Below are 26112 nucleotides of genomic sequence, written 5' to 3'. Positions count from 1 at the left end.
AATAGTGTGGATATTATCCGCGAAAACGCAAGTTTTGAACAAACTGATTGCCGTTTCATACCGATTTTAATGTGTATGGCGTTTTACCCAACCTTTACAAAAAATCGGATATAACGACAATCCGCTATAGCGAGTAAATTTTTGGCGGTTATAAATTCTCACTATAATGGACTTCTACTGTATATTATCATGAAAACATGTTTCAAGCGCAAGTAGAGAAATGATAACCAACTTGCTATAATTTTACATGATAACAGCCTTTGTGAAATTTAACCAGACGCGAGAAAATATAAACTAACCTCTAAAACAATCAATGCACTCTGCCATATCTTGAGGTATATCCCAATCTTTATTTCAGTATATAGCGTTAATCGAGGGCTTTGAAAAAGAAGCAGCAATCCAGAAAGGAGTGAGGCAAGGCTGCAGTTTGTCCCCTCTCCTTTTCAATGTTTACATAGAACAGGCAGTGAAGGAAATCAAAGAGAAATTTGGAAAGGGAATCACACTCCAAGGAGAGGAAATCAAAACCTTGAGATTTGCCGATGATATTGTTATTTTATCTGAGACTACAGAATATCTCGAGAAGTTGCTGAATGGTATGGATGAAGTCTTAGGTAAGGAGTACAAGATGAAAATAAATAAGTCCAAAACGAAAGTAATGGAGTGCAGTCGAACAAAGGCACGTGATATAGGAAATATTAGATTAGGAAACAAAGTCTTAAAGGAAGTAAATGAATATTGTTACTTGGGTAGTAAAATAACTAACGATGGCAGAAGTAAGGAGGACATAAAATGCAGACTAGCACAAGCAAAGAAGAGCTTTCTCAAGAAAAAAAAATTTGCTCACTTCAAACATTGATATCGGAATTAGAAAGATGTTTTTGAAGACTTTCGTGTGGAGCGTGGCAATGTATGGAAGTGAAACACGGACGATAACTAGCTCAGAAAGAAAGAGAATAGAAGCTTTTGAAATGTGGTGTTACAGAAGATTGCTGAAGGTGACATGGATAGATCGAATCACGAATGAAGAGATACTGAATCGAATTGGTGAGAGGAGATCGATTTGGCTAAATTTGACGAGAAGAAGATATAGAATGATAGGACACATCTTAAGACACCCAGGACTTGTTCAGGTGGTTTTTGAAGGAAGTGTAGGTGGTAAGAACGGTAGGGGTAGACCAAGGTATGAATATGACAAGCAGATTAGAGCAGATGTAGGATGCAATAGTTAGGTAGAAATGAAAAGGTTAGCACAGGATAGGGTGGCATGGAAGGCTGCATCAAACCAGTCTATGGACTCATGACTCAAACAACAACAGCATTAAAATTAAGCAATTGTTTACTTTAGTCTGTATTTCTATCTAGTTAACAACTGCTATCGGACACATTTACGCATTTATTACAAAAACATGTTCTCCTCTTTCATTTCGATTTTACTTTATGGAACAGCAGTCGACGGGTATTACTAACTGACTCCGACATCACATTTGAATACTGATGAGAGAGCTCGCTAGTGGACATGGTGAGGAAACGATACCGAGGATGATCGATCGAATGCAATAAAACCGCTGGAGTGCAAAAATATCGTTAACAGAAAAAATTGTGCAACCTCAATAGCTCGTAACAAAGGATGTGTCAGTGACAGGGCTCTCGCTGTAACCGAAGGCTAATGCACAGTTTAATAAAGGAATTTTCAAGGGTTAGACAAAAACTGTAGTTAATAGAGGGGTTCCTGTTATATGCCGTACTCGCTAAAGTGGACTTCTACTGTATTATGATATTGAATAAATCATTCTTAACAACAGTATATTTTTCACGAATGGTACTCGTGTAATTTAATTTATTTGGAAATCTTCCTTAATTCAAACATTTTGTAAAGCACTACTGTTAGAATTAAGTGTATTGTGCTATTTTTACACATTAAGATTGCAATAAAATTTGATGCAATGTTATAAATACTTAACATATTGTTAAGAACTTGAAATAATGATAAGATTCACATAACGGTAGACATTCAGTTCTTGTATGCAAAATAATTTTTTTTCAAAATGCCGCCCGGTAATGACGATGTAGTGTTTTATCCTCCGAGTAAATTAACCGTAAAATGTGATGAAAAGTGCGGAAAATGTCGAAGATTAGTGAAAAATGGAATGTTGTGCGATTCATGTGATTGATGGTGGCATTATAAGTGCGGAAATTGCCCTAGAGACGTAAAAACTAATGAAAATGTTGACTGGATTTGTGAGCAGGATGTTCGGAATGTCGTTGTTGGCGACAGCGTTGACGAAGCACCGAAAACAATCGATGAGGAATATAAAAGTGCATTAGAAATTATAAACATTCTAAAAAAAGGACAATGAGACTCTTAAAGTTGAAAATCAAGAATTAAAAGAAAGACTGCGATCGCTAGAATTTGGGACTGACTATTCTTTGAGTGATATACCGGTACCAGTAACAAACTCGAGCACGTGGTGTCAAGTAGTTCGTGGATGGCTGGCTAAGAAGAAATCTACAACTGAATTTCCGGAAATAAACATCAGAAATAGGTTTTCTGTCCTAAATAATTTAATTCTGGAAGAAAGTGATCGCGTGCATGAAATCAAATCATCGCGATCCGCTGCCGTTGCCGTGCTGAGTTTAAAATTTGGGCCTAGAATTCAGATTCAAGACCCAGTTAGGCCTAAATCAGCGAAGGTAGCTGTGTTTGGTGATAGCCAAGGAAGGGGAATTGCGGGAGTGATTAACGACGAGAATATAGCAGCAACCGGAGAAATATATCCAGGAGCTTCTATCAGCAGTGTTTTGGATAACGTAGAAGCAGCAACTAGGAACTTCGGGAGCGGCGATGCAGTGCTTATCATCGGTGGGACGAACGATGTAGCTCATGCCGACGCCAAGAATGTAAGATCACAACTTAAACATACACTAGGGAAGCTGACCCACATTAACGTCTTTGTAGTGAACGTGCCCCACAGGCATGATTTGAGTAGAGACTCATGTGTGAACATTGAAGTGGACAAGGTCAATACAGATAATGTTAAAATTTGTAAACATTTTCGGAATACTCAGGTTATTGAATGCAGCAGTTTTGAGAGATACTGTTATACAAAACATGGCCTCCATCTAAACAAGTCAGGTAAACGAAAGATAGCAAATATTGTTCTAGATTTTATTAACCTTAAGATATGTACGGTAAAACAGGCAACCCTCTTGAGTTATAATACTGACCAGGAAAACTAGTAGAAAGAGCCAGCTGTACTTCAAGCTGGCTCAGTCAATTAGAAAAAGAAACTCAGGATAGTAAGGAATTTCAGGTTACCCAATTGCAACAGTCAAGTTTTAGGGAGGAAGGGGGTCTGTGATTGCTCTTGGTAAACTGTCAAAGTGTAGTAAATAAACAATTAAAATTCAGTATATTGATGGAATCTTATGAGACTGATGTGGTGATAGGTGTGGAATTGTGGTTGAAAGAAGGGGTGGGTAATAGAGAAGTATTTCCAGAAGGGTACACAGTCTATCGTAGAGACCGAGGAGATAAAAAGGGAGGGGGGGTGGTGTTTATTCTGGAGAAGGAAACTTACTGTTCACATGAATGGTTTACCGATGAAAGGGATGAAATATTAGGGATAAAATTAGTTTGTGATAATATGAAGGAGGTGGGAATTATAGGAACACACAGGCCTGGAAGAGACATGGAAATCTTTGAGAAAATAATAGATTATACTCAAAAAAACAATAATAATGATATGGTAATAATTGGGGGAGATCTAAATTTGCCTGAAGTTGAATGGAATGGAGCTGCAAGTGAAGTCCATGAACAGAAACTGGCAAATAAGTTAATTTGGGAGGGAGGATTTACACAAGTAGTACAAGAACCGACTCGTCTCAATAACTTACTAGATGTATTCTTGGTTAAACCATGGGAAATTGTTGATAAAACTGAGGTAATTGAAGGAATAGGAGACCATAAGGCTGTAATAATGGATGTAGGACTCGTACCAAAAAGGCTTAATAAGAGGGTTACACAAGACAAGAAATTGTACAGAAAAACTAAAGTTGATGAATTTGGGACTTACCTTAAATCACAATTCAGTTGTTGGATAAGTGAAGGGAGTAACGTGGATACACTTTGGGCTAAATTTAAAGCAATCATTTGGGAAGGAGAGAAGAGATTTGTACCTGTTAAGAAGGGTAAAATGACCTCAGACCCTGTTTATTATACAAGGGAAATAAGAAAATTAAAAAGAAAATGTAGAATAGTAAACAGGAAAATCAAAGAGGGTAGGGAGAGTAGAGAAACTAGAAAACAGCTAATGAGGGAACTGAATAGAGTGAAAAAGGAAGCAAAAGAGAATTATATGAATGGCATACTTCAAGAGGGTAATGACCACAAAGGGAAATGGAAAAAGCTGTATTCATATATCAGGAATCAAAAAGGAATCCAAATTCCTACAATGGTGGGAGAAGGGGGTGAACACTATTTAACAGATACTGAGAAAGCAAACCTATTTAGTACGGAATTCAGAGATTCAGTAGATGATTGTCAAGAGTTGGAAACCGAAACAGAAGATAGAGAGGGAGAGACACAGAGGGAAACAAGAAGCTTTTCATTCACAAATGAAGATATTTTCAGAGAAATCCAACTGCTTCAGCAAGGAAAAGCAGCAGGAAGTGATCAAATTACTGGGGAGGTATTAAAGACAATGGGGTGGTACATAGTACCTTATTTAAAATTTCTCTTTGACTATGTCATAAATAATAGTGTAATACCAAAGGAATGGAAGGAATCTATAATAATACCAATTTATAAAGGAAAGGGTGATAAAAAGGAAACCAGAGAACTACAGACCAATCAGCCTGACCAGTATAGTTTGTAAAATACTGGAGAGTTTAATATCGAAGTACATCAGAGGGATATGTGATGATAAAAATTGGTTCATGAGGAGCCAGAATGGATTTAGAAAGAAATTTTCTTGTGAGGCACAACTGGAGGAATTTCAGCAGGACATATCAGATCAATTGGATTCAGGAGGTCAGTTAGATTGCATAGCCATAGATCTTTCCAAAGCCTTTGATAGAGTGGAACATGGAATATTATTAAAGAAATTGGAGGGAATAGGCTTGGACGTAAGGGTTACACGTTGGATAAAAACATTTCTAAATTCAAGGGTTCGGAATGTCGAAGTAGGAAATAATGTATCTCAGGAAGAGAAAGTTTGGAAGGGAATTGCACAGGGTAGTATAATCGGTCCGTTACTTTTCTTAATATACGCAAATGATTTAGGGAACAATATAACATCAAAAATAAGATTGTATGCAAATGACATAATTGTTTATAGGGAAATAAACAACATGGAGGACTGTTCAGAATTACAAAGGGACCTTGAAAATATCCAAAATGGGTTGGAGAAAATAATAAGAAGGTTAATGGAGGCAAATCAACTGTTACAACTTTTACAAACAGGAGCTTTAAAACTGAATTTGAATATACTTTGGATGAGGTAGTTATCCCAAAAGATGGCAAGTGCAAATACTTAGGTGTGAGATTTGAAAGTAATTTGCACTGGAAGGGTCATGTTGATGACATTGTTGGGAAAGCATACAGACCGTTATATGTCATAATGAGGCTACTTAAAAGATGCAACAAAGAATTAAAGTTACTTGAGTATGGTTCGTCCACTATTGGAATATGCAAACAGTGTTTGGGATCCTCACCAAGAATACCTAATAAAAGAAATAGATAGTGTGCAGAGGAAAGCAGCAAGATTTGTAACAGGGGATTTCAGGAGAAAGAGTAGTGTATCAGAAATGTTAAAGGAACTTGCGTGGGAAACTTTAAGTAAGAGAAGGGAGAAAACTAGACTTATAGGATTATATAGAGCCTATACAAGAGAAGAAGCATGGGGAGATATCCGTGAGAGGCTTCAGTTGGAAAATAATTATATCGGCAGGACTGACCACAAATATAAAATTAGAAGGAATTTTAGCAGAAGCTACTGGGGTAAATTTTCATTCATTGGGAAGGGTGTGAAGGAGTGGAACAGTTTACCAGGGGTAGTGTTTGATCCTTTTCCAAAATCTGTACAGATATTCAAGAAGAGAATAAACAGTAACAGAGAAAATAAATGAAGTGTTAGAGGGCATTCGACCAGTGCAGGTTATTGTAAATTTAAAAAATGTGTGTGAATAAATTAATTCCATCCCCTGGTCTAAGGAGTTTGGACAGCCAAAGTAGGGGACTGCCTGTAGGGGTGAAGTACAGTGGGGACTTCGAGGGCCCTGGGACCGCTACGATAGCTGTGAAGGCCCTTCAGGAACTCTGAAAAGTGGTGGCAAAAGGGGTTCTGGTTAAGACGCAGCAGGTCGTTATGCTACTTAGGTTCCAGAACGGGTAAAAAAAAAAAAAAAATATATATATATATAGTAAGTAAATAAATGCAATGTAAATATTAATCTTATACCAGTTGTATAGTAATTCCACATACTGTATAATATCAGTTGACTATATTTGTAAGTAGTACAGGAGATATTATAAGTAGAATTTTGTAAACAATATAAATTTATTAAGGATGAGCTGTGTGTTTAATAGAAAACATTTTTAGCGTAAATTGTATAATATTGTGTTATAGGAAAATTTTCTTCTCTTGTTAATTTAATATTTAGTGCTTGACAATAATGTATTTTAGTGTACCATTTGCCACCGAGGTTGACACCTCATTTGCAAATAAAGAGATTTTGATTTGATTTGAAGTTAGAGATCGGATTCTCCCCACCTTGTGAGGAGAAATTGACCAACAATTAAATTTAAATAATAGGTGAATATGAACAAAATCTTTTTCTTCTTCTGCTGGGCTAAGTGGCTCAGACGGTTGAGGCGCTGGCCTTCTGACCCCAATTTGACATGTTCAATCCTGGCTCAGTCCGGTAGTATTTGAAGGTGCTCAAATACATCAGCCTTGCGTTCACAGATTTACTAGCACGTAAAAGAACTCGTGTGGGACAAAATCCGTCACCTTGGCATCTCCGGGGGGGGGGGGGGGGGGGAAATCTTAAAAGTATCGTATTTCTCCGAATCCAAGAAGACTTTTTTCCTCTGAATCTCATGTAAAAATATCAAGGGTCATCTTGCATTCATGCCGTAACAGTAATGAACACCACTGGCAGCTACCACGGTAACCAAGCTGCTTGTTTTAACACCCCACGCTCACAGAAAACTTGCTGACAAGCAACGTCCACTTCTTTACTATACATCGCTAGTCGCGGCAACTGGTTGTACGCTGAACATCATTGGATCTCGGGAAATAGTGAAGAGGGAATGACATTCTATTAGCCTCTACAAAAACGTTTCTCAAATACGCAGAATGGCATCAAAACATGCGAGCCTTTGAATTCTTAGAAAGGCCACGGCTACTCAGTGGCAGAGTTATAACAGGTCTACTGTACCTGACGTTTAGTAAAATTAAATTTTTTAGACAGCAGGAATATTTTTGTGATGGACTGCCATATTGTAAAGGCATGTGGAACAGGTTTTGCTAGCAAATTAACAATGGGTTCTCTTTGATATTATGATGTAAATTTTAAGTTAATGGTTATTAAACACACAGAAATGAAGATTAATTGTGCAGCCACAAGATAATACGGTGTAAGCTTAACTAAAGGTAATATTCGGTGTTAACGTAAAGACAGAGATAGCTTAAAAAATGTGTACTGTACGAAAAATGCATTCAGTGGCCCGCAACACGGACATTTTAAAGAAGTCGAAAATGAAATGTTAGGTATGTGAGCAAAAAATGCAAGGGCGGAATGGCCGTATCACGGTACAATAAAATTGTTTGTTGACTTTCAACGTCGTCTTTATTAGGCCTATACATCACTAACTGCTGAAGTCAACCAAACCTGGCAAACGAGACGTGCGTGTAGTGGCAGCTGGTTTTACCTGACGCTGAATAAAAGTAACAGTTTTATAGACAGCAGGAATATTTTCCTGATTGATCGTCATATCACAAAGGTGCGTAGAACAGGTATTGCTGGCAAATTTTGAATGGATTCTCTTTGATATTATGATGTCAATTTTAAGTTAATGGTTATTAAACCCGCAGAAATAAAGAATAATTGTGCAGCCGCAAAAAAATACGGCATAACTAAAGCCAACGTTCAGCGTTGGCCTGATGCCCTTCCTGACGCCAACCCTGTGTGGAGGGACGTAATCACCGTTGCGTGTTTCTGTGATTGTTGGTAGTGTAGTCTGTTGTCTCAATATGAAGAGTTAAGTGTTGGGAGAAACACAAACAACCAGTCCCTGAGCCAGAAGAATTAATTACACGCGATTAAAATCCCTGACCCAGACGGGAATCAAACCCGGGACCCTCTGAACTGAAGGCCTCAACGCTGACTATTCAGCCAAAGAGGAACAAAATATATATATATTAAATTTTGGATTTAAAATCATCAAAGTTAAATAGTAAAAATTTCAAATTACATTGTGATCTAATCGCAGAAAATAGATACTTTTTAGAATTCCCAATTCTGGGTCGGATTCACTCCATTTTATGGTACTGGGGGTTTTTCCTTTCTTTTTTTTTTCCCTGCCCTACCAAGATCAAAACATGAAGAGGAGAAATGACAGGTGGTTATGTGCGGAACCTCCCTATATCCCCCGTCACTCACAACTTTACCTGGATTCAGGAAGTCCATTGAGGACTGTAGGCTTGTTGCAGCTCACACAGTGTCTCTTGAGCCTGGTGTAGACATACACAGCTCCACCTTTGTCTCTGCTGAAGAAGAAGGGAGCTCCCACTATCAAGTCAGTGAAACTGCACACACAAGCAAACGAGGTTGGTTAAAATCACTACAACTAATTCCTACATCCTATATGAAGAGGTAGATCCCAATGTCAATTTTTGGTGATTTTTAAGAGTGCCGGAAAGGAACAAACAAGTGTCAAAATCAAGTCATATATAGAGAGATAGGAAGATGAATAGCACATAATAGGATAAATGCAATGATAGGTTGAGTATGGGAAGAGAGAACAACAAAATCAATCAATCAATCAATCAATCAATCAATCAATCAATCAATCAATCAATCAATCAATCAATCAATCAATCAATCAATCAATCAATCAATCCTGTAATTAAGCACAGAATATGCAATACACATCATCACATACATGTTGTATGCAGACAAATAAATATATTACAATTTTGGTACATAATATTTACAGATTCTACAACTGTATAGCTTACTGATTACATCCATTTCAAAGAATTTCTTTGTTGAATAAAAATGATGTGGGAGCAGCCAATGCTTCGATCTAGTTTTACATTTATTATTAGGAAGAAACTACACCCTAGTTGATAATCTGTTGAAGAGCTTCAAAGGATAAATTGCTTTTCGCCCTGTCAAACACTGATTATAACACCAGTAACACTATAACATACCTGTAAAAAAAAACACCAATATTTGTTTAATTGTGTTTTTTACAGGTGTGTTACAGGGTCAAACACTAATCATAACTCTTGGTTTCTACAGCTCAGGTTGTGACTGAGGAAATCATTTCAGTACTTAATATCTGTGATGTATTACTTTACATAATGCATAAAGAATGTACAGATTAACTACAGTCATAATAGAATTATCAATAAACAAGGGTTTACAGTGTCTACCTGGTGAAGAATTGGATAAGAGAACTTTGGACTTTGGATTACAAGAATCTCTGAGATTCTACTGCAATTTCCCCACACTAAAATTCCATATTGCACATTGCTATGAAAAAATACAAAGTGTGCATTTAACAAGAACTTTCTTATTAAGTAAGGACCCTTAATAAATACAGTACCTTTGACAATTTCTGTGTGATAAAATCAATATGTACATCCCAAGTCAGCTTAGTATCCAAATAAAATCATAACAGTTTGAAAAGGTCTGTTCCTTTTCTATTACTTTAAAACTTCATAATCGTGTATCGGTGCTATGGTGAACGTAGTAAAACAAATTTCATTCATACTATCCAAAATCATTATTTCACTTTTTTTTTCTCTCTAGTGAAAAAAAAAAAAAAAGAGTATAATTTTGACTCAGGTTTGGAATCCATCTGCTCAAATACGGAATACAGAGCTGCTACTTACTTATCCCCATCAACGTTAGCAGTGGTAAGTTCATAACCATAGCTAGAGGCAAACTGCTCGCCCGACAGTGTAAGCTCCACATCCATTGGGTTGCGGCCCTTTGTTCGACTGAAGAACACCACTTGACCAGTGCCGTTGGCTCTAGGTGCTCCAGCAACGTACATCACTTTGTTATCAAAGAATTTGCCTGCTCCAACAGACATACCTGAAGCAGGGCAAACATTTAAACAGGAAATATTCCAATCAATACAATTATCAACAATAATAACCGTTTTTATAGACTTTCAAGAGTCTTCTCACTCTTCCAATAATTGTTGAAATGTTATAATAGTGAAGAACTCCTCAAGTGGTTCTTCTTTCCTCACTGGTCCACCTGGGAGTGTGACATCGCACAATACATTGGCACTGACATTGTGCCTTGCTGGCTTGTTTACTACATGATGTATTGTAACAGAAATCTGGGAAGAACCATGAAATCAATGGAACATGACATTATGGAAAGTTACACCTACACTCCTAGGTGGACAGTGAGAAGAGAAGAATCACAAGAGAAGTACTTCATTAATATAACTTATAACTAGGGCCCGGACTTTTAAAGATGCATATGCACATATGCAAATGCATATTTTGAACATCAGTGCATATACAGACATATTTTTCTCTTTTGTGTGATCAATTATCTAAGATCTCTGAACGAAATGGAAAATTTAAAGAGCCCTGTATGTTGCACATCACTTGGCAACATGAGAAACATTCCCTGATCAAGAAAAGTGCTTTCAGTGTCGCAATACAAGTAGGTAGATGGATAATGATGTTTTCCACAACAGCAATTTCCTTCCTTCTGATATTACTTTCTCCTACTCCTTACAGTAGCCTCCTAAGGTTTGCTTAAACAAGTGCGTTCATATGCTATCTTGCTCTTCGTCTATTGCAGTGTCTTACCAGATTAAACTGTAAACTGTAAAAATGCCTTAAGTCATTGCCAGAAGAATGTTCCGAGCAGTCATTGCCAGTGTACAAGTATTGCCCAGTTATGTCCGTCGATGTAGAACGATCAATTTCAGCGTATAAGTTACTTCTGTCCGACAACAGAAAGTCAATGACTCCTGAAAACATTGAAAACCTGTTGAAACCTACTGCCACGCATCATTTTCTAAGGAATGAAACTTGTTTATCAATTTAACACTGAGTTGAAATTAAATAATGTGTTTCATAATTGTATTTTGTTTTATTTTTACTGCATATTTCCATGCAGATTTTAATTATTTTAAGTGCATAATATGTGCATGCATATTTTTGGAGTTTTTAGTGTATATGAATCCGGGCCCTACTTATAACATTTTAACAATTATTATAAGAGTGGACACAGGTTTTAACATACAGTATATGGTTTACATTTCTCAATAATATTAAACAATTCATTTAAAAAAAAGGGAGTGATATTTAGAATCTGATTATGTTCTTTAAGAACAAAACATGTCATTCTATTTTAATGAAGTTTTTTTTTTTTCAGCTAGAATCTGTTGTTATATATTTTCTTTCTCAGGTATTTTCTAAATGTTATTTATTCATAAATTAGTTTTGATAAACTGAAGAAACTAACAGTTATAAATTACTGGAGCAAGTAAGAAGGTGACATTGCACTGTTTATACACAGTTATCGACTGTCTTTCATATGCATGTTTTGTTTAAGCAATAAAGTATTATGAGTTTGTTTCAGTAACCAGCGGCATGTAACATCAATGAAATATTCTTTGGAAAAAGACTAAAAGATTCCAGTTACATAAATCAAATAAAATCTACCCACAGGCGCACGATGCTACTTGAAATAATAATTGAATGACTATTGGTATGAATGGAATCTCTGTCACCGCATTTGAGCCAACAGAATTCATTGAAAACTAGTTTCTCAGGAAATCATGCTGAAGCAGTAAATCAGGTAAGAAAAGTGGGCCTACAGATTTTCTGGTGAGCCTCTAAATAATCTGTTCTTATTTTCACCCTTGATGTAATGTGAAATCTTGGTGATCTACACATAAACATGCCATCTATTAGCACAAACAAGAAAACTGACACATTCTTGTTCAGAATAGCTCATTTTACATGCTGTGGACAGTCCATGTAACAATGGCAGGTCGATATTCTGATATCTCAGTTGATCATACAACCAAAATTCATTGCAATTGATGCCTTCAATACACCCATTTAAAACTACAGCAACAAATTATTTAACAAGTACATAATAGTTATTCATGATATGAATGTTGTAACATATTACAATACAGGATAGAAAAGCTGGTTGATCGAGTGTTATACTACGATATAAATATCACAACACATATTATTTACAGAAGAATGAAAAGCCAAGTTGGGAGAAGATCAATTTGGCTTCAGAAGAAATGTAGGAAGACGTGAAGCAATCCTGACTTTACGTCTGGTCTTAGAGGATCGAATTAAGAAAAACAAGCCCACGAACATAACGTTCATAGATCTAGAAAAGGCATTCGATAATGTTGATTGGACCAAGCTATTTAAGATTCTGAAGGGGATTGGGATCAGATACCGAGAACGAAGAATTATCTACAATCTGTATAAAAATCAGTCTGCAGTGATAAGAATCAAGGGCACTGAAAAAGAAGCAGCAATCCAGAAAGGAGTGAGGCAAGGCTGCAAGTTTGTCCCCCTCCTTTTCAATGTTTACACAGAACAGGCAATAAACGAAATCAAAGAGGAATTTGGAAATGGAATCACAATCCAAGGAGAAGAAATCAAACCTTGAGATCTGCCGATGATATTGTTATTTTATCTTTTTTTTTTTTTTTGCTAGGGGCTTTACGTCGCACCGACACAGATAGGTCTTATGGCGACGATGGGATAGGAAAGGCCTAGGAGTTGGAAGGAAGCGGCCGTGGCCTTAATTAAGGTACAGCCCCAGCATTTGCCTGGTGTGAAAATGGGAAACCACGGAAAACCATTTTCAGGGCTGCCGATACTGGGATTTGAACCTACTATCTCCCGGATGCAAGCTCACAGCCGCGCGCCTCTACACGCACGGCCAACTCGCCCGGTGTTATTTTATCTAAGACTGCAGAAGTAATGGAGTGCAGTCAAACGAAGGCAGGCGATGCAGGAAATATTAGACTAGGAAATGAAGTCTTAAAGGAAGTAGATGAATATTGTTACTTGGGTAGTGAAATAACTAACGATGACAGAAGGAGGACATAAAATACAGACTGGCATAAGCAAGGAAGAGCTTTCTTAACACACTGTTGTCCGGACGCGCGCTTCTCCATTCTTTCCTGTGGACCGGCAACAGAAGCATACCTAGCATGAGAAGTTAGATGAAATATGTAACTTTTAAATGACATGAAATAAATTATTGAAACTTGGTGAGAGCACTTACCAGTAATTCTAGTACTTGCTGTTAGTGTGGTATTGCGTGAAGTAGCTGCGCTTGTGCCTAGGAAATGACTACTACCTCCAGGATACTCGCGGAATTACTGGCGTATAAGTGAGGTTTGTAAAACCTGTAAATGATTCTAGGAATCTGTTTTCATCCTTATTTGTCCACCCACTAACCTCACCGTTACTACTATCACTGGCATCTTCACTCAAATTATTGTCGCCGTCAACAGACTCGTCTGAACTGAATGTCGCAATTTCACTTTTGCGCGTATATTTTGATGTTGATGGACACACATCTTCACAATCACTAACACTTACACTTTCGCATTCATTAGGGACATCAGATAAACTATCAGCATGCAATTCTCCAAACATTTCATCATCGTTCAAGCAGTCTTTGCAACGGCGCGCCATGCTGACACCTGATAGTACGCTCCGTCACGCGGGACTGAGTGTTACGAAACCACACTTCCTGTGCCGAAAGCATTGTCAAGGGAAGAATATATCTATCTAAATTCTGATCAACAAAGACTTTAGTTTGTAAACAACACAAAATATTTCGATTAATAAACGGCACGGAGGATAAAATCACTCAAGAATGAAGCAACGTGCAAAAACGTTAATTTACGTAACCAGTCCCCCGCGCAAAAATACGAAACTACGTTAATTAACGTAGTCCGTCATTAATGTGTTAAGAAAAGAAATTTGCTCACTTCAAACATTGATATAGGAATTAGAAAGATGTTTCTGAACACTTTCATCCGGAGCGTGGCATTGTATGGTAGTGAAACATGGACGATAACTAGCTCAGAAAGAAAGAGAATAGAAGCTTTTGAAAAGTGGTGTTACAGAAGAATGCTGAAGGTGAGATGGATAAATTGAATCACAAATGAAGAGATCAATTTGTCTAAATTTGCCGAGAAGAAGAGAGAATGGAAAATTCTAAATTCCCATAGAGGGAATTAGATATTTTTCACCAACAGAGCATGTCAAAAATATCAAAAACATGTCAGATATAAGGCTTTTCAGGCATTTGCTCTATTGCTCTAAGTTCACCTGCATACACCCCAGCGTCAGTGGGTAGGGTCTGACACATCCCACTCTGATGAGTCTAGTGTCAGACCTAAGACGAAACGCTGGTTAATAGAGCAAACGCCTGAAAAGCCTTACATCTGACATGTTTTTGACATTCAAGAAGAGAGAGAATGATCGGACACATTTAAGACACCCAGGACTTGTTCAGTTCGCTTTTGAAGGAAATGTAGGCGGTAAGAATGATATGGGTAGACCAAGGTATGAATATGACAAGCAGATTAGAGCAGATGTAGGATGCAATAGTTATGTAGAAATGAAAAGTTTAGCACAGGATAGGGTGGCATGGAAGCTGCATCAAACCAGTCTATGTACTGATGACTCAAACAACAATATAATTATTGTACAGTGTTTTATCTACTTTGAAGTGAGCTGGATTTGAACTAAAATATTGATTTTTTTTTTATTTTTTTATTTTTTTATTTTTTTTTATTTGAGTGACAGTTGCACTACACATCCACCAATATGGCTGCTTTGTGTTCATTCATGACTGCATTTATTTTTCAATAGTTATTTATATTGTTACAGGGTTAGGTTGCATAAAGGGAGAATGCTGTAAAGTAAATCATTACAAGACTCGCTTGAGTATTATGATGTTAGACTGCAAGACAATAAAACAGATAAATATTATTTTATGGCAGATTGACTTATCATTAACATTAACTTGACAAAGTTGTAAGAAGGACAGCAGACAATGGTACAATGGTAAGTCAGGTTGTAGTTTCATCAAGACCGAGCTCGACAGCAGCAGTCGCTTAAGTGCGGCCAGTATCCAGTAAAAGGGAGATAGTGGGTTCGAACCCCACTGTCGGCAGCCCTGAAGATGGTTTTCCGTGGTTTCCCCATTTTCACACCAGGCAAATGCTGGGGCTGTACCTTAATAAAGGCCACGGCCGCTTCCTTCTCATTCCTAGGCCTTTCCTATCCCATAGTTGCCATTAAGACCTATCTGTGTCGGTGCGACGTAAAGCAAATAGCACCAAAAAAAAAGGTTCATCAAGAGGAGAAGTCCTCACTATGGTATGATGGTAAATGGTAAGTCAGGTTGTAAGTTTCATTAAGACGAGAAGTCCTCACTATGGTACGATGGTAAATGGTAAGTCAGGTTGTTTCATTAAGAGGAGAAGTCCTTTCAGTTTCAATTACTGTGCTGGTGGGGTGATAGTAACTCATGAGATCTCTGTAAGTAGTTAGGTGTTAATATAAGGAAAGATCTTCCTGGGATAATCATATAAATGGGATTGTAACTAAAGGTTACAGATCTCTTCATATACTTATGAGGGTATTTAAACCAAGCAAAACCCCATGGTGAAACAGTCCGGAAAAGCCATGGCGTACAAGCGACCGCTACTCAGCAGGAATGTCTGCAGATTACGAGGTTTCATGTGGTCAGCACAACGAATCCTCTCGGCCGTTATTCTTGGCTTTCTAGATTGGAATGAAGCTATTTAGGGGTATTTATTTCATCATAGGAAGTAAGTCAAGAGATAAAAAAGAAGGTGTATAAGTCACTCATACAACTCCAAACAGAGTATAGTTCAAGTGTATGCGGCCCTCACCAGGATTACTTGATTCGGAAACTGGAAAACGACCAAAGGAAAGCAGCACGATTTGTTCTGGGTGATTTCTGACAAATGAATAGTGTTACAAAACTGTTCAAGTAAGCAAAATTATCAATGACTGATATATTGATTGAAAATCTATATTATGGGTGAAAGATAAATCTATATTTATACCACACAGTATCATAAGTGCATGATGTCTGAATTGTACATCCTACCAGGTTTCATCGCAATTGGTCTGGTCCAAACCAAAGTGCCCTTACAAGTCCAAGTGATTTTATTTCTAGCCAAGTTTATAAAAATCAAGTCTTACCAAGGTAGCTGTACTTGTCGACAGGAGACACCTCGTTCTTGGGGGCTCCTGGCTCCTTCAGAGGGCTATAGTAGTAGGTCTTGTCTCTCATCAAGAAGTCAGACGAGATGTTCATGACAAACATGGTCCCTCTCCACGTGTAGGGGCCAGGGGAACCAATTACAGCCATGTCATCCTCTAAAAGTATACCGCTAGTACCAGCCTGGCAATAGCCGAACTGCTCATGGGCTCTGAAGCAAACAAGACGATGCATCCTTAGGAATATATTCAGAATCTCAGGATAAATGTAGGACTATAGGGAAATAATAATAATAATAATAATAATAATAATAATAATAATAATAATAATAATAATAATAATAATAATAATAATAATAATAATAATAATAATAACAATAATAATAATTTCTCAATAATATTAAACAACTCATAAAAAAGGATGTGTGATATTTAGAATCTGATAATGTTCTTTCAAGAATAAAACATGTCATTATAATTATTATTACCTGTACATATCATGTATAATCCAATGTAACATTGTGCTAAAAAATACTGTAATAAGTCCAGAACAACGCATGGTGCGACTATAATTTTATAGAGAATCTTTACATTGTAAGTAGGCCACTGGACTGGACTGGAATGAGAAAACATGTTTTGTCATATTCTTCTAGAAGCCTGGCCAGGCAACGTATATAAAGAGGCAGTCTTGGGAGTATAGTTGAGTTGTTTAATTAAAACAGTCTAATTAAGACTTGTGTGGAAGCCATGTCAGCCAAGTAGGTGAATTGGTTTTTTTGGGTTGGTAGTTGACATGCATCTGTTGCAGTCTTCTTCTGATTCTTCAAGTAGTGTTTTGTTTTACGATGGCAGCTTATTAGTGCGTGTTTATAGAAGATGTAAATATAATTTGTAAATAAAATAGTGCACACAACTGACAGCATTTCATGTGTGCATCTTTGTGGATACATCAAAATGAAAGAGAGGAAATTTGTAAGGAAGATCTTCAGCGCACGTCAAATTCTAAAGGCGAATATCACTTGAGGTCAAATTTGAGAAGCTCCCATCTGTTATGAGGAAGCGCTGACTTATATTTTATAGTCATCTGTCTCGAATGCCTAACACCAGAATGTCTCAAAGAACTCTTGATCTTCTCATGATCTGGAAATATACCACTACATGGGCAACGGCTGTGAAGGAATATCTGGCTGGTATCTCTGAGACACTGGTTCAAGAAAGAGGTTCAGGACCTGGGTACATGGGTTAAAACTTCTAGAAAGACTGGGAAGCCAACCCGGTTCAAAGTGGTCCAAAGAGTGAAGAACTGCATTCTCCATCAAGATGAACAAGTACTGGAAATCCAGAAAGACTGACAAATGTTAAGTGTGGTCAAAATGATGTGTTCAAAAAATATATATACAGTCAAACTTGGTTAATTCAAATTTTTCTTCTTCTTTTATGACCATATAGGATCACTTTAGTCAGTCCGTCGTTCAGTCTCTTTGAAGGGATTGTTTGGGCTTTGCGGTCCTCCCAGTACTTCAAATGTTTTAAATAAATCGTAAACAATTCTATTTTTTTGAGATAGGATAGGAAAGGGTTAGGAGCAGGAAGGAAGCTGTCGTGGCTTTAATTATGGTACAGCTTGGTGAGAAAATGGGGAAACCACGGAAAACCATCTTCAGGGCTGTCAACAGTGGGATTCGAACCCACTATCTCCAGAATGCAACCTGACAGCTTTGTGCCACAAACCACGCAGCCACTCGCTCGGTTGTAAACAATTCAAACTTTTGTCAGTTCCTTGATATTGTTATATGGATACAACGTTGAAAAAAATGTTCTGTGATTCGATTATTGTTTAGACTATTTGAAGTAATACCTATCGAGATTAGGTTGTGAAATCATGATATTCAGCCCATGATATTTTGTGAACCAGAGTGCTATGATTACAAAGGTTTTGAAAGGAAAGCAGTTTAGTCAAGCTTGTTTGTTAAAATTCAGGAAATAGTTCCACCCCATCCCTCTTCCTTCCCAGCCCAGACACTTGTTTTTATTGTGCACTGTACTTCAGTCCCTTCAGTGTACCTGTAGTCACAGGTGAAGTTACCGTAGTAGTTTTTCCTTTAGAAGTGTGCACTTTTGTATTTAAAAAAAAAGTACAGAGGGTACAGCATATCACAGGCATCAGTGTTCGTTTATTACTGAACTGTGTCAAAAATGTCTCAGTCTAACTGAATCGACTTGTATACCAGACATCTTCCTTCATAGAAGACTTGATGACAACTTATAATCTGACACCAACCCCAGCTACCAAAAGGTTCCTAGTCGAACGACTCCAGAAAACTGCAGAAATAGACCCAGAATTCTTTAATACTCTGGCCATGAACAATGATGAATGGAAATCAGCCAATTTTGAGCTACGTCACCTCTATACGAGAGGAGAAATTCACAGCCTTCATAACCGTATTTGTAATAAAAGCGGTTTTCACCAGATATCCAGCGACTGTGTTTGTGAAATCTGCGGAACACATTGTTCACTACTAGCCCATCATCAACCGATAATTATGACGATCCAGCGACTGTGTTTGTGAAATCTGCAACACACACTGTTCACTATTAGTCCATGGTGACAGACGTGAGTGAGTGAGTGAGTGAGTGAGTGAGTGAGTGAGTGAGTGAGTGAGTGAGTGAGGCTCCATAGTAATCAAGTGATTTGAAGGTGTTATACAACAGTGAAAATGATAAACATTTGCGGAAGTGTGGCATCTGTCAATATACCCACACGTTTTGTCAGTATTGATATTCTTTTTCTTCCAAATTCGCATTGTAAAGAAAATGGGTCGCTGAAACAACGGAGTTGAAAGCCCATCCACTACCAGTGCTGCCAACGTAGACCGCCTTGTGAAGTGCATGCTGGACAACTTCATTAACTCTGACAGCTTCCTTGAAATAATTGTGCAGGCCATTTCAACCCGCATAACAGAAGTGGTCATAAAAGAACCTGGAAAAAGTTTTAAATTTAATATCGAAGCGTTGTCAGAGTTAACTGAAAAACTTGATAAGAAGGAGGCGGAAATCCACAAAATGAAGGAGGATATGGATGCCAAGTACGATTCGATGGAGCAATATAGCAGGAGAAATAATGTCAGAAATTTTGGCATCCCCGAAAGTTCAAACGAAAACTGCGATGAACTAGTGCTCAACGTATGCAAAGCAGTAGGTGCAGATGTGAGACTTAATGACATTGATAGGTGTCACAGAGTAGGACCTAGATCTCCAGAAAGAACACGACCTGTCCTAGTGAAATTTGTGTCTTATCGCTCACGGCAGGACGTCTTCACGAGAAAAAGGAAACAGAAAGGCTCATCCACAACAATCTGTGAAGATCTTACAGCTATCAGAACGTCCATCTTGAAGACAGCAATCCAGCATTTTGGATTTACAAACACTTAGACTGACTCAGGAGACATCGTAATCAAGAAGGCTGACGGGATGAAATTAAGAGTTTGCCAGTTAAAGGAACTTCCTATGGTATAATCTTCTGTTGCAGTGCTGCCTTATCACTTGACAATGCGAGTCCACTCCCATCCTTTACCATAAGTCACAGCTGAGAAGCTTTTTATTTAAGTAACTTTATCTATCTACCTATATATCTATCATCTGTGTCTATCTACCTATCTATCCATTTACTGTATTTATTTATCTATTTATCTAAATATCTATTCGCTTATCTATCTTCTTATCCTAACTAGTTCTAATTTAAGTCAGGCCTCCGTATTACGTCTACATAGATCTAACATCAACACTATGTAGAATAAGCTCGTACTCGAGTTATTCTGTACGCCTAATCTGCTGTTGCATGTTACCACTGTTATTATTATTATTATTATTATTATTATTATTATTATTATTGACAATTTAATTATCTAAAACACGTTAATTGCTGACTATTCATTGGATGTAGTCGCATGCTATGTTCTAGTTACGTTCATTTTAGCAACCGCCAATGCATACCACACACAGCCGTAATCCCGCTGACCATAGCAATACTTTTCCTTGTCACACTTCCCCTTCCCCACCCATCCCTTCAACCTGTCTACCTGCTAGTCCACTGACCCGAACCCCACCCCTTGAAGCTACAACACACATTCTCTAGTCAGCCCTAAATAGACATAAAAGCGCACTTCGCATATGTCACCTTAATGCCCAGAGTTTAGTTTCTCAAACTCGTATAGATGAACTAAAAGCGATTTTCATTCCACTGTCCTTTGATATAATCTTAAGCAGTGAAAGTTGGTTGAAAGTTAAACATCAGACCAAGAATCTGGAATTACCTGGCTACTGCCTTCTGAGGAATGACAGACTTGGCAAAGAGGGCAGTGAGGTCTATGCTTTTGTCTCTTCATGCATGAAACCTCAAATTATCTGTCAGTCGCCTCAACAGTATGAGCGAAAACCTGAGTACATGTTCACAGAGATACATGTCTACTGTGAAATGCTTGGTAGGTGTTGTTTACAAACTGCCTAAAGCTCGCAATCTGAATGACTTAGAGACTGATCTTAACAGACTGTTACCTATGTACTGTACCTGTTTAAATGGTACCTTTTAAGTATAAATGAAGATTTGTTTTATTTCACGTAAACTTTACATGAATACGCACGGACCAGGTATCAGCTGATAGACATGCCGTCCCATGGCGGGCCAAATGCGGAACTGGGTCAAGCAGTCAAGGACACGTGGGTTACGTCACAGCGGATAGCACGTCATGCAGCGAAAGTTGGAGAAGGGGGCGAAAGAATCCTGGAATAATCTTTACCTTACAAGGGAGAACGAATCACACTAAAGTATTACCTTTAATAAATAGGAATCCTAATATGTGGATTACATCATCTTTTTATTTGTACGTTGGTCAAGAGAGGAATATTACATGATATTCTTCTGTGAGAACACGGAACATTGAGGGAAAGTTGAGTTGAATTTGAACAGTGTGAGAACACAGTATTCTTATTAGATCCTGACTGCTGCATATTCTAGTACGTTCTGTAGAAATGTCAAGAGGCAACATGATCGAAGTGATAGGTCTGGAAACTTTGAGTACTTTCTACCTTGTTTGTGAACTTTACTCGGGATATTCCCAACAAGTTTGTACTTGGTCTTCGAATTTGAGAATTATTCCATGATTTCATGGGAACTATTTCATTCCAGAATATATTTGGAACAATTAAGCCATCGACCAGAGAACATTTCTCCAAGTTAAAGTGTAAAAGACGTGTGATAGAGAGTACAACAGGGTGACAGTTCAAGTATTTAACGAAGTGTTGAGCCACTATAGAACGCATAGGCTAAGGATCGACAAGAAGTAGATGTAGTACATTATTTAATACTACGGGAGAAATAGGACAGCGAATGTTGTACATCGTTGCACCAGTTAAGTATTATAGTGCACAAATTAGTGAAGTAAAACAGGCGGAGCAAACTTCTAATGTAAATTTTACGTGAAATAATACAAATCTTCATTTATACTTATAAGGTACCATTTGGATGGGTACAGTACGAACATTTTATAATGATGGGAGACTTCAATACAAACCTTTTAGATCCAGATTCTTCCGAAACCACTCATCTATTGAATACGTTTCAGGCATGCAGTATGGCGATCCTTCCACTTTCTCCCACTCACCACACTAAAACACACACATACTACTAGACTTAATAGTAACGAACAACCCTGACAGAGTATTACATCTCGCCCAGACATCTGCTCCCGGACCGTCAGCCCATGATATTATCTTTATGACTTATGCACTGCAATGCCCCAAACATAAACCTAAGTACATTAATTACAGAGACTATAGCCATATTGACAACAAAAAATTTATGGAAGACGCTTTTTCGATGCTGTGGCAGGAGTTAACTCATACAACATGGTCGGTCACCACTTTCAATAACATGAATAACATGATTATAAGTTAAGAACTTCATTTTCCCGTATTGAACTGAGATTCACAATTAGAATTAAAGAAGGTTCAACCTATTCAATACAAAGTGTGTTGTACAAGGTGTTCACTACATGTTATTTATTATTACTAGTACCGGTTTCGACGCTTAATGGCGTCATCATCAGCTAGAAATCACAAAGTGGGCAGGGTACATAACATAAAATTGTATACATGATACATGCATTGCAAAGTACAAATGATTGACTGTTTTTACATTAAGAGCTAGATGAATAATGAGTAAAATATGATGGCATAATATAATGCATAGAGGCATTATAGTCTAATGAGGCAGGTAGGTATTGTACAATAAAGTTGGTCTGATGTATGAGAGTAAAAGTCTTAGTATAATAATAAAACGATGCGGTAAAATTGTCCACTCTTCTGTTGTTATCAATTGAGATATATAAGTCCAGGTCCAGTGTTGTGTGTGGTTGGCAAGACCATCAAATATTTGTTTAAGGCCAGTACACCTGACGTTGAGTGGTTGAATAAGGTTGAATTTTGAGGTCGTCTCAGCTCAACATAGGTGATGAAGCTTAAAAGGAAGAAAAGCTAAGTTAATGGAATAAATAGCTAAAGATGGGTTCGCGGCTGAATGTGATGGAATATGGGACTCACCTTGTTTGGCGTGCTGGTTGTGTGTTGTGAGAAGGGTTGTGGACGAGTGAGATGGATGTGAGTAAGTTGAGTGTGAGTGGAGGTGAGGTGGGAGGGGCAGGAAAAGGAGAGGGGGGAAGGAGAGAGGAGGGGAGTGGAAGGGATGGGAAGGCAGAGTTTAAGGCAGGTCAGGGGGATGGAGTGGTGGTAGTGTGCGACATAGGAGTGTTGCATAAAATCAGCTTCATGGTCCGTATCGCACTTCAATAGATTCACAATTAAGTATTTAATTTATTTTCCACCTAGTCGATACAATGATTGCTTAAGGCAATTTTTAATGGTCAAAAGTGGTACATGTTTCGTATATTATCAACATCTTCAGCCACATAACACTGTTTAGATGAAAAATATATAAAATTGACAAAGTAATGCTTTAGAGAAAGTGTCCTTAAAATTAACATAAGATTGACAAGATTAAAACAAACAAATAACTCAAGAGAAAATATATAAATTATTTCTACAATAGACAGCAGTCGTCAAGGAAACACTTGTACAATATTCCATAGAGAAATTGTCCTAATAAATATTCTTTTCTTAATAATTCATGAAAAAAGATCAATTTATAAATTAAAAATTATACAATTTATAAGTAATTATCGAAACGAAGAAATCCTGATATCACAGTGCGGCTCTTATTATTAATGTAGATGAAAATATAACTAATTCCTAGTTGTCAAATCTTATTAAGCCTGCTTTCCTTTGGAACAGTAACTCCTGTCATTCTTTCACAGTTTTGCGCCGGGTGTAATACTGATGATGCGATTTTCCTTGCTCTTGCACCTGAGGAGGTGGAGGAGCGGGGGATATAGGTATGTCAAGAACTTCCTTGCTGAAAAACATAGAAGATTCTCAGCAATGGGATCACACATGACTGCCACAGGTCATAAATTTACCAACATAGAACAAGACCTGACCATCATAAAAAAGTTAAAAAAGGGCAGCTTAATGAACACATATGAAGACCTGTACATTCATCTAGACCAACTTGTAAGGAAAAATGAAAACCTTAATGAGGCTGTAGAATATAAGAATCCATTATATTATCAAATTCTAGTATATTTGAAAATGCTTGAGAAGGATCACGAAAAAAGAATTGGAATTTCTCCACCTACAGATAGCCCTACAACTTGTTCCTCCTCAGTTGAAGCTATAGGTGACAGCAAGGAAGTTCTTGACACACCTATATCCCCCGCTCCTCCACCTCCTCAGGTGCAAGAGCAAGGAAGATCGCATCATCAATATTACACCCGGCGCAAAACTGTGAAAGAATGACAGGAGTTACTGTTCCAAAGGAAAGCAGGCTTAATAAGATTTGACAACTAGGAATTAGTTATATTTTCATCTACATTAATAATAAGAGCTGCACTGTGATATCAGGATTTCTTCGTTTCGATAATTACTTATAAATTGTATAATTTTTAATTTATAAATTGATCTTTTTTCATGAATTATTAAGAAAAGAATATTTATTAGGACAATTTCTCTATGGAATATTGTACAAGTGTTTCCTTGACGACTGCTTTCTATTGTAGAAATAATTTATATATTTTCTCTTGAGTTATTTGTTTGTTTTAATCTTGTCAATCTTACGTTAATTTTAAGGACACTTCCTCTAAAGCATTACTTTGTCAATTTTATATATTTTTCATCTAAACAGTGTTATGTGGCTGAAGATGTTGATAATATACGAAACATGTACCACTTTTGACCATTAAAAATTGCCTTAAGCAATCATTGTATCGACTAGGTGGAAAATAAATTAAATACTTAATTGTGAATAGGAGTGTTGTGCAGAGAGTAAAAGATCGATTTCTTCTTCGTGGATTTGATGCCTCTAAAGACTTGGATTAGGAAGTCGAAAAGAATATTAGGTTTTTCTGAAATTTCACTGAGGTTTAGATTGGGATTGAAAAATTGGTCTAAATGAATAAAACAGTTTTCCGTAACATTGAGTAAAAGGCCTTTGTTTATGTTCTTGAGAATTTCTAGGTCTTGTTCTATGGCAGTGAAATTATGCTTTGAGTCATGTATGTGTTGGCCTATTGCAGAAAACCTATTATACTTAATGGCATTAATGTGTTCTAGGTATCTAACTTTGAAACTTCTTCCGGTCTGTCCGATGTATGAGGAAAAACAGTTATTGCATTTGAAACGATAAACACCTGACTTTGCGTGAATGTCGGATTTGTTTATTGACTTGGAATTGTGCACTATTTCTATTGTTGGTTTTGTACGAAATTTTTATGTTATGTTTCTTGAAGATGTTAGTTTCACTGTGTATGTTTTCATTGAAAGTGAAGGTGGCGTATAGGGCGGGGTTAGGTCTTTCTTTGGTTAATGTTAACTTTAGTCTGTGTTTACATTTGTTGATAATGCGTTCTATGAATGAGGAATTATATCCGTTATATTTAGCAATGGCACGTATGGTATTCAGTTCTTTCTTTAGATTTTCCTTAGATAACAGTATTTTTATGCTTGGTCTTTCATACTGTAGTAAGTGGTGCACTTATGTGTGTATGGGTGTGTGGAGTCTCTTCTGATAGTTGTCGCTGTTTGTGTTGGTTTTCTGTAGATATTATATTCTAGTGAGGAAGGCAGTCTCTTAATTGTAAAGTCTAAAAAATTTATTGAGTTACTGAACTCGGACTCCAATGTAAATTTTATATTAGAATCTATATTGTTTAAATTGTTGAGGGTGGTAGCTGCATTTACCGTTCTGTCATCTAGAATAACCAGAGTATCATTGACATATCTGGACCAGAAAAGTATGTTTGAGAAGATATTATTGTTATTAATTGCCGTGTCTTCTAGGGAATCTATGTATATCTCCGCCAAACTTCCTGAGGCCGGCGACCCCATAGCCAGTCCATCTTGTTGGTATATACATTTGTCAAATGTGAAATAGGAATTTTTATGCTCGGTCTACCATACTGTACCTTTTCTTTGCGGCAATATGTGA

General features: G+C 37.3%; 1 protein-coding gene across 3 annotated transcripts in view; it reads right to left on the bottom strand.

Moving 5' to 3' along the window:
* The window catches only part of mew (multiple edematous wings), a 288348-nt gene that overhangs the window by 73207 nt on the left and 189029 nt on the right, over positions 1 to 26112 (bottom strand). For 2 of the 3 annotated variants that reach the window (XM_067146993.2, XM_067146995.2), the window contains 3 exons: positions 16500 to 16729; positions 10128 to 10332; positions 8676 to 8813 (listed from right to left, as the gene is read on the bottom strand). In XM_067146993.2, the coding sequence (XP_067003094.1) occupies positions 8676 to 8813; positions 10128 to 10332; positions 16500 to 16729 (573 nt within the window). Of the gene's footprint in view, positions 1 to 8675; positions 8814 to 10127; positions 10333 to 16499; positions 16730 to 22087; positions 22174 to 26112 lie in introns of those variants that run through there. The other variant, XM_068227565.1, reaches the window with a different exon arrangement.

The sequence above is a fragment of the Anabrus simplex genome, chromosome 5 (assembly GCF_040414725.1).
Source record: "Anabrus simplex isolate iqAnaSimp1 chromosome 5, ASM4041472v1, whole genome shotgun sequence".
In the NCBI taxonomy this organism is placed as follows: Eukaryota; Metazoa; Arthropoda; class Insecta; order Orthoptera; family Tettigoniidae; genus Anabrus; species Anabrus simplex.
Note: the sequence above shows the minus strand (reverse complement) of the source record. Positions and strands in the feature narration are given on the sequence as shown.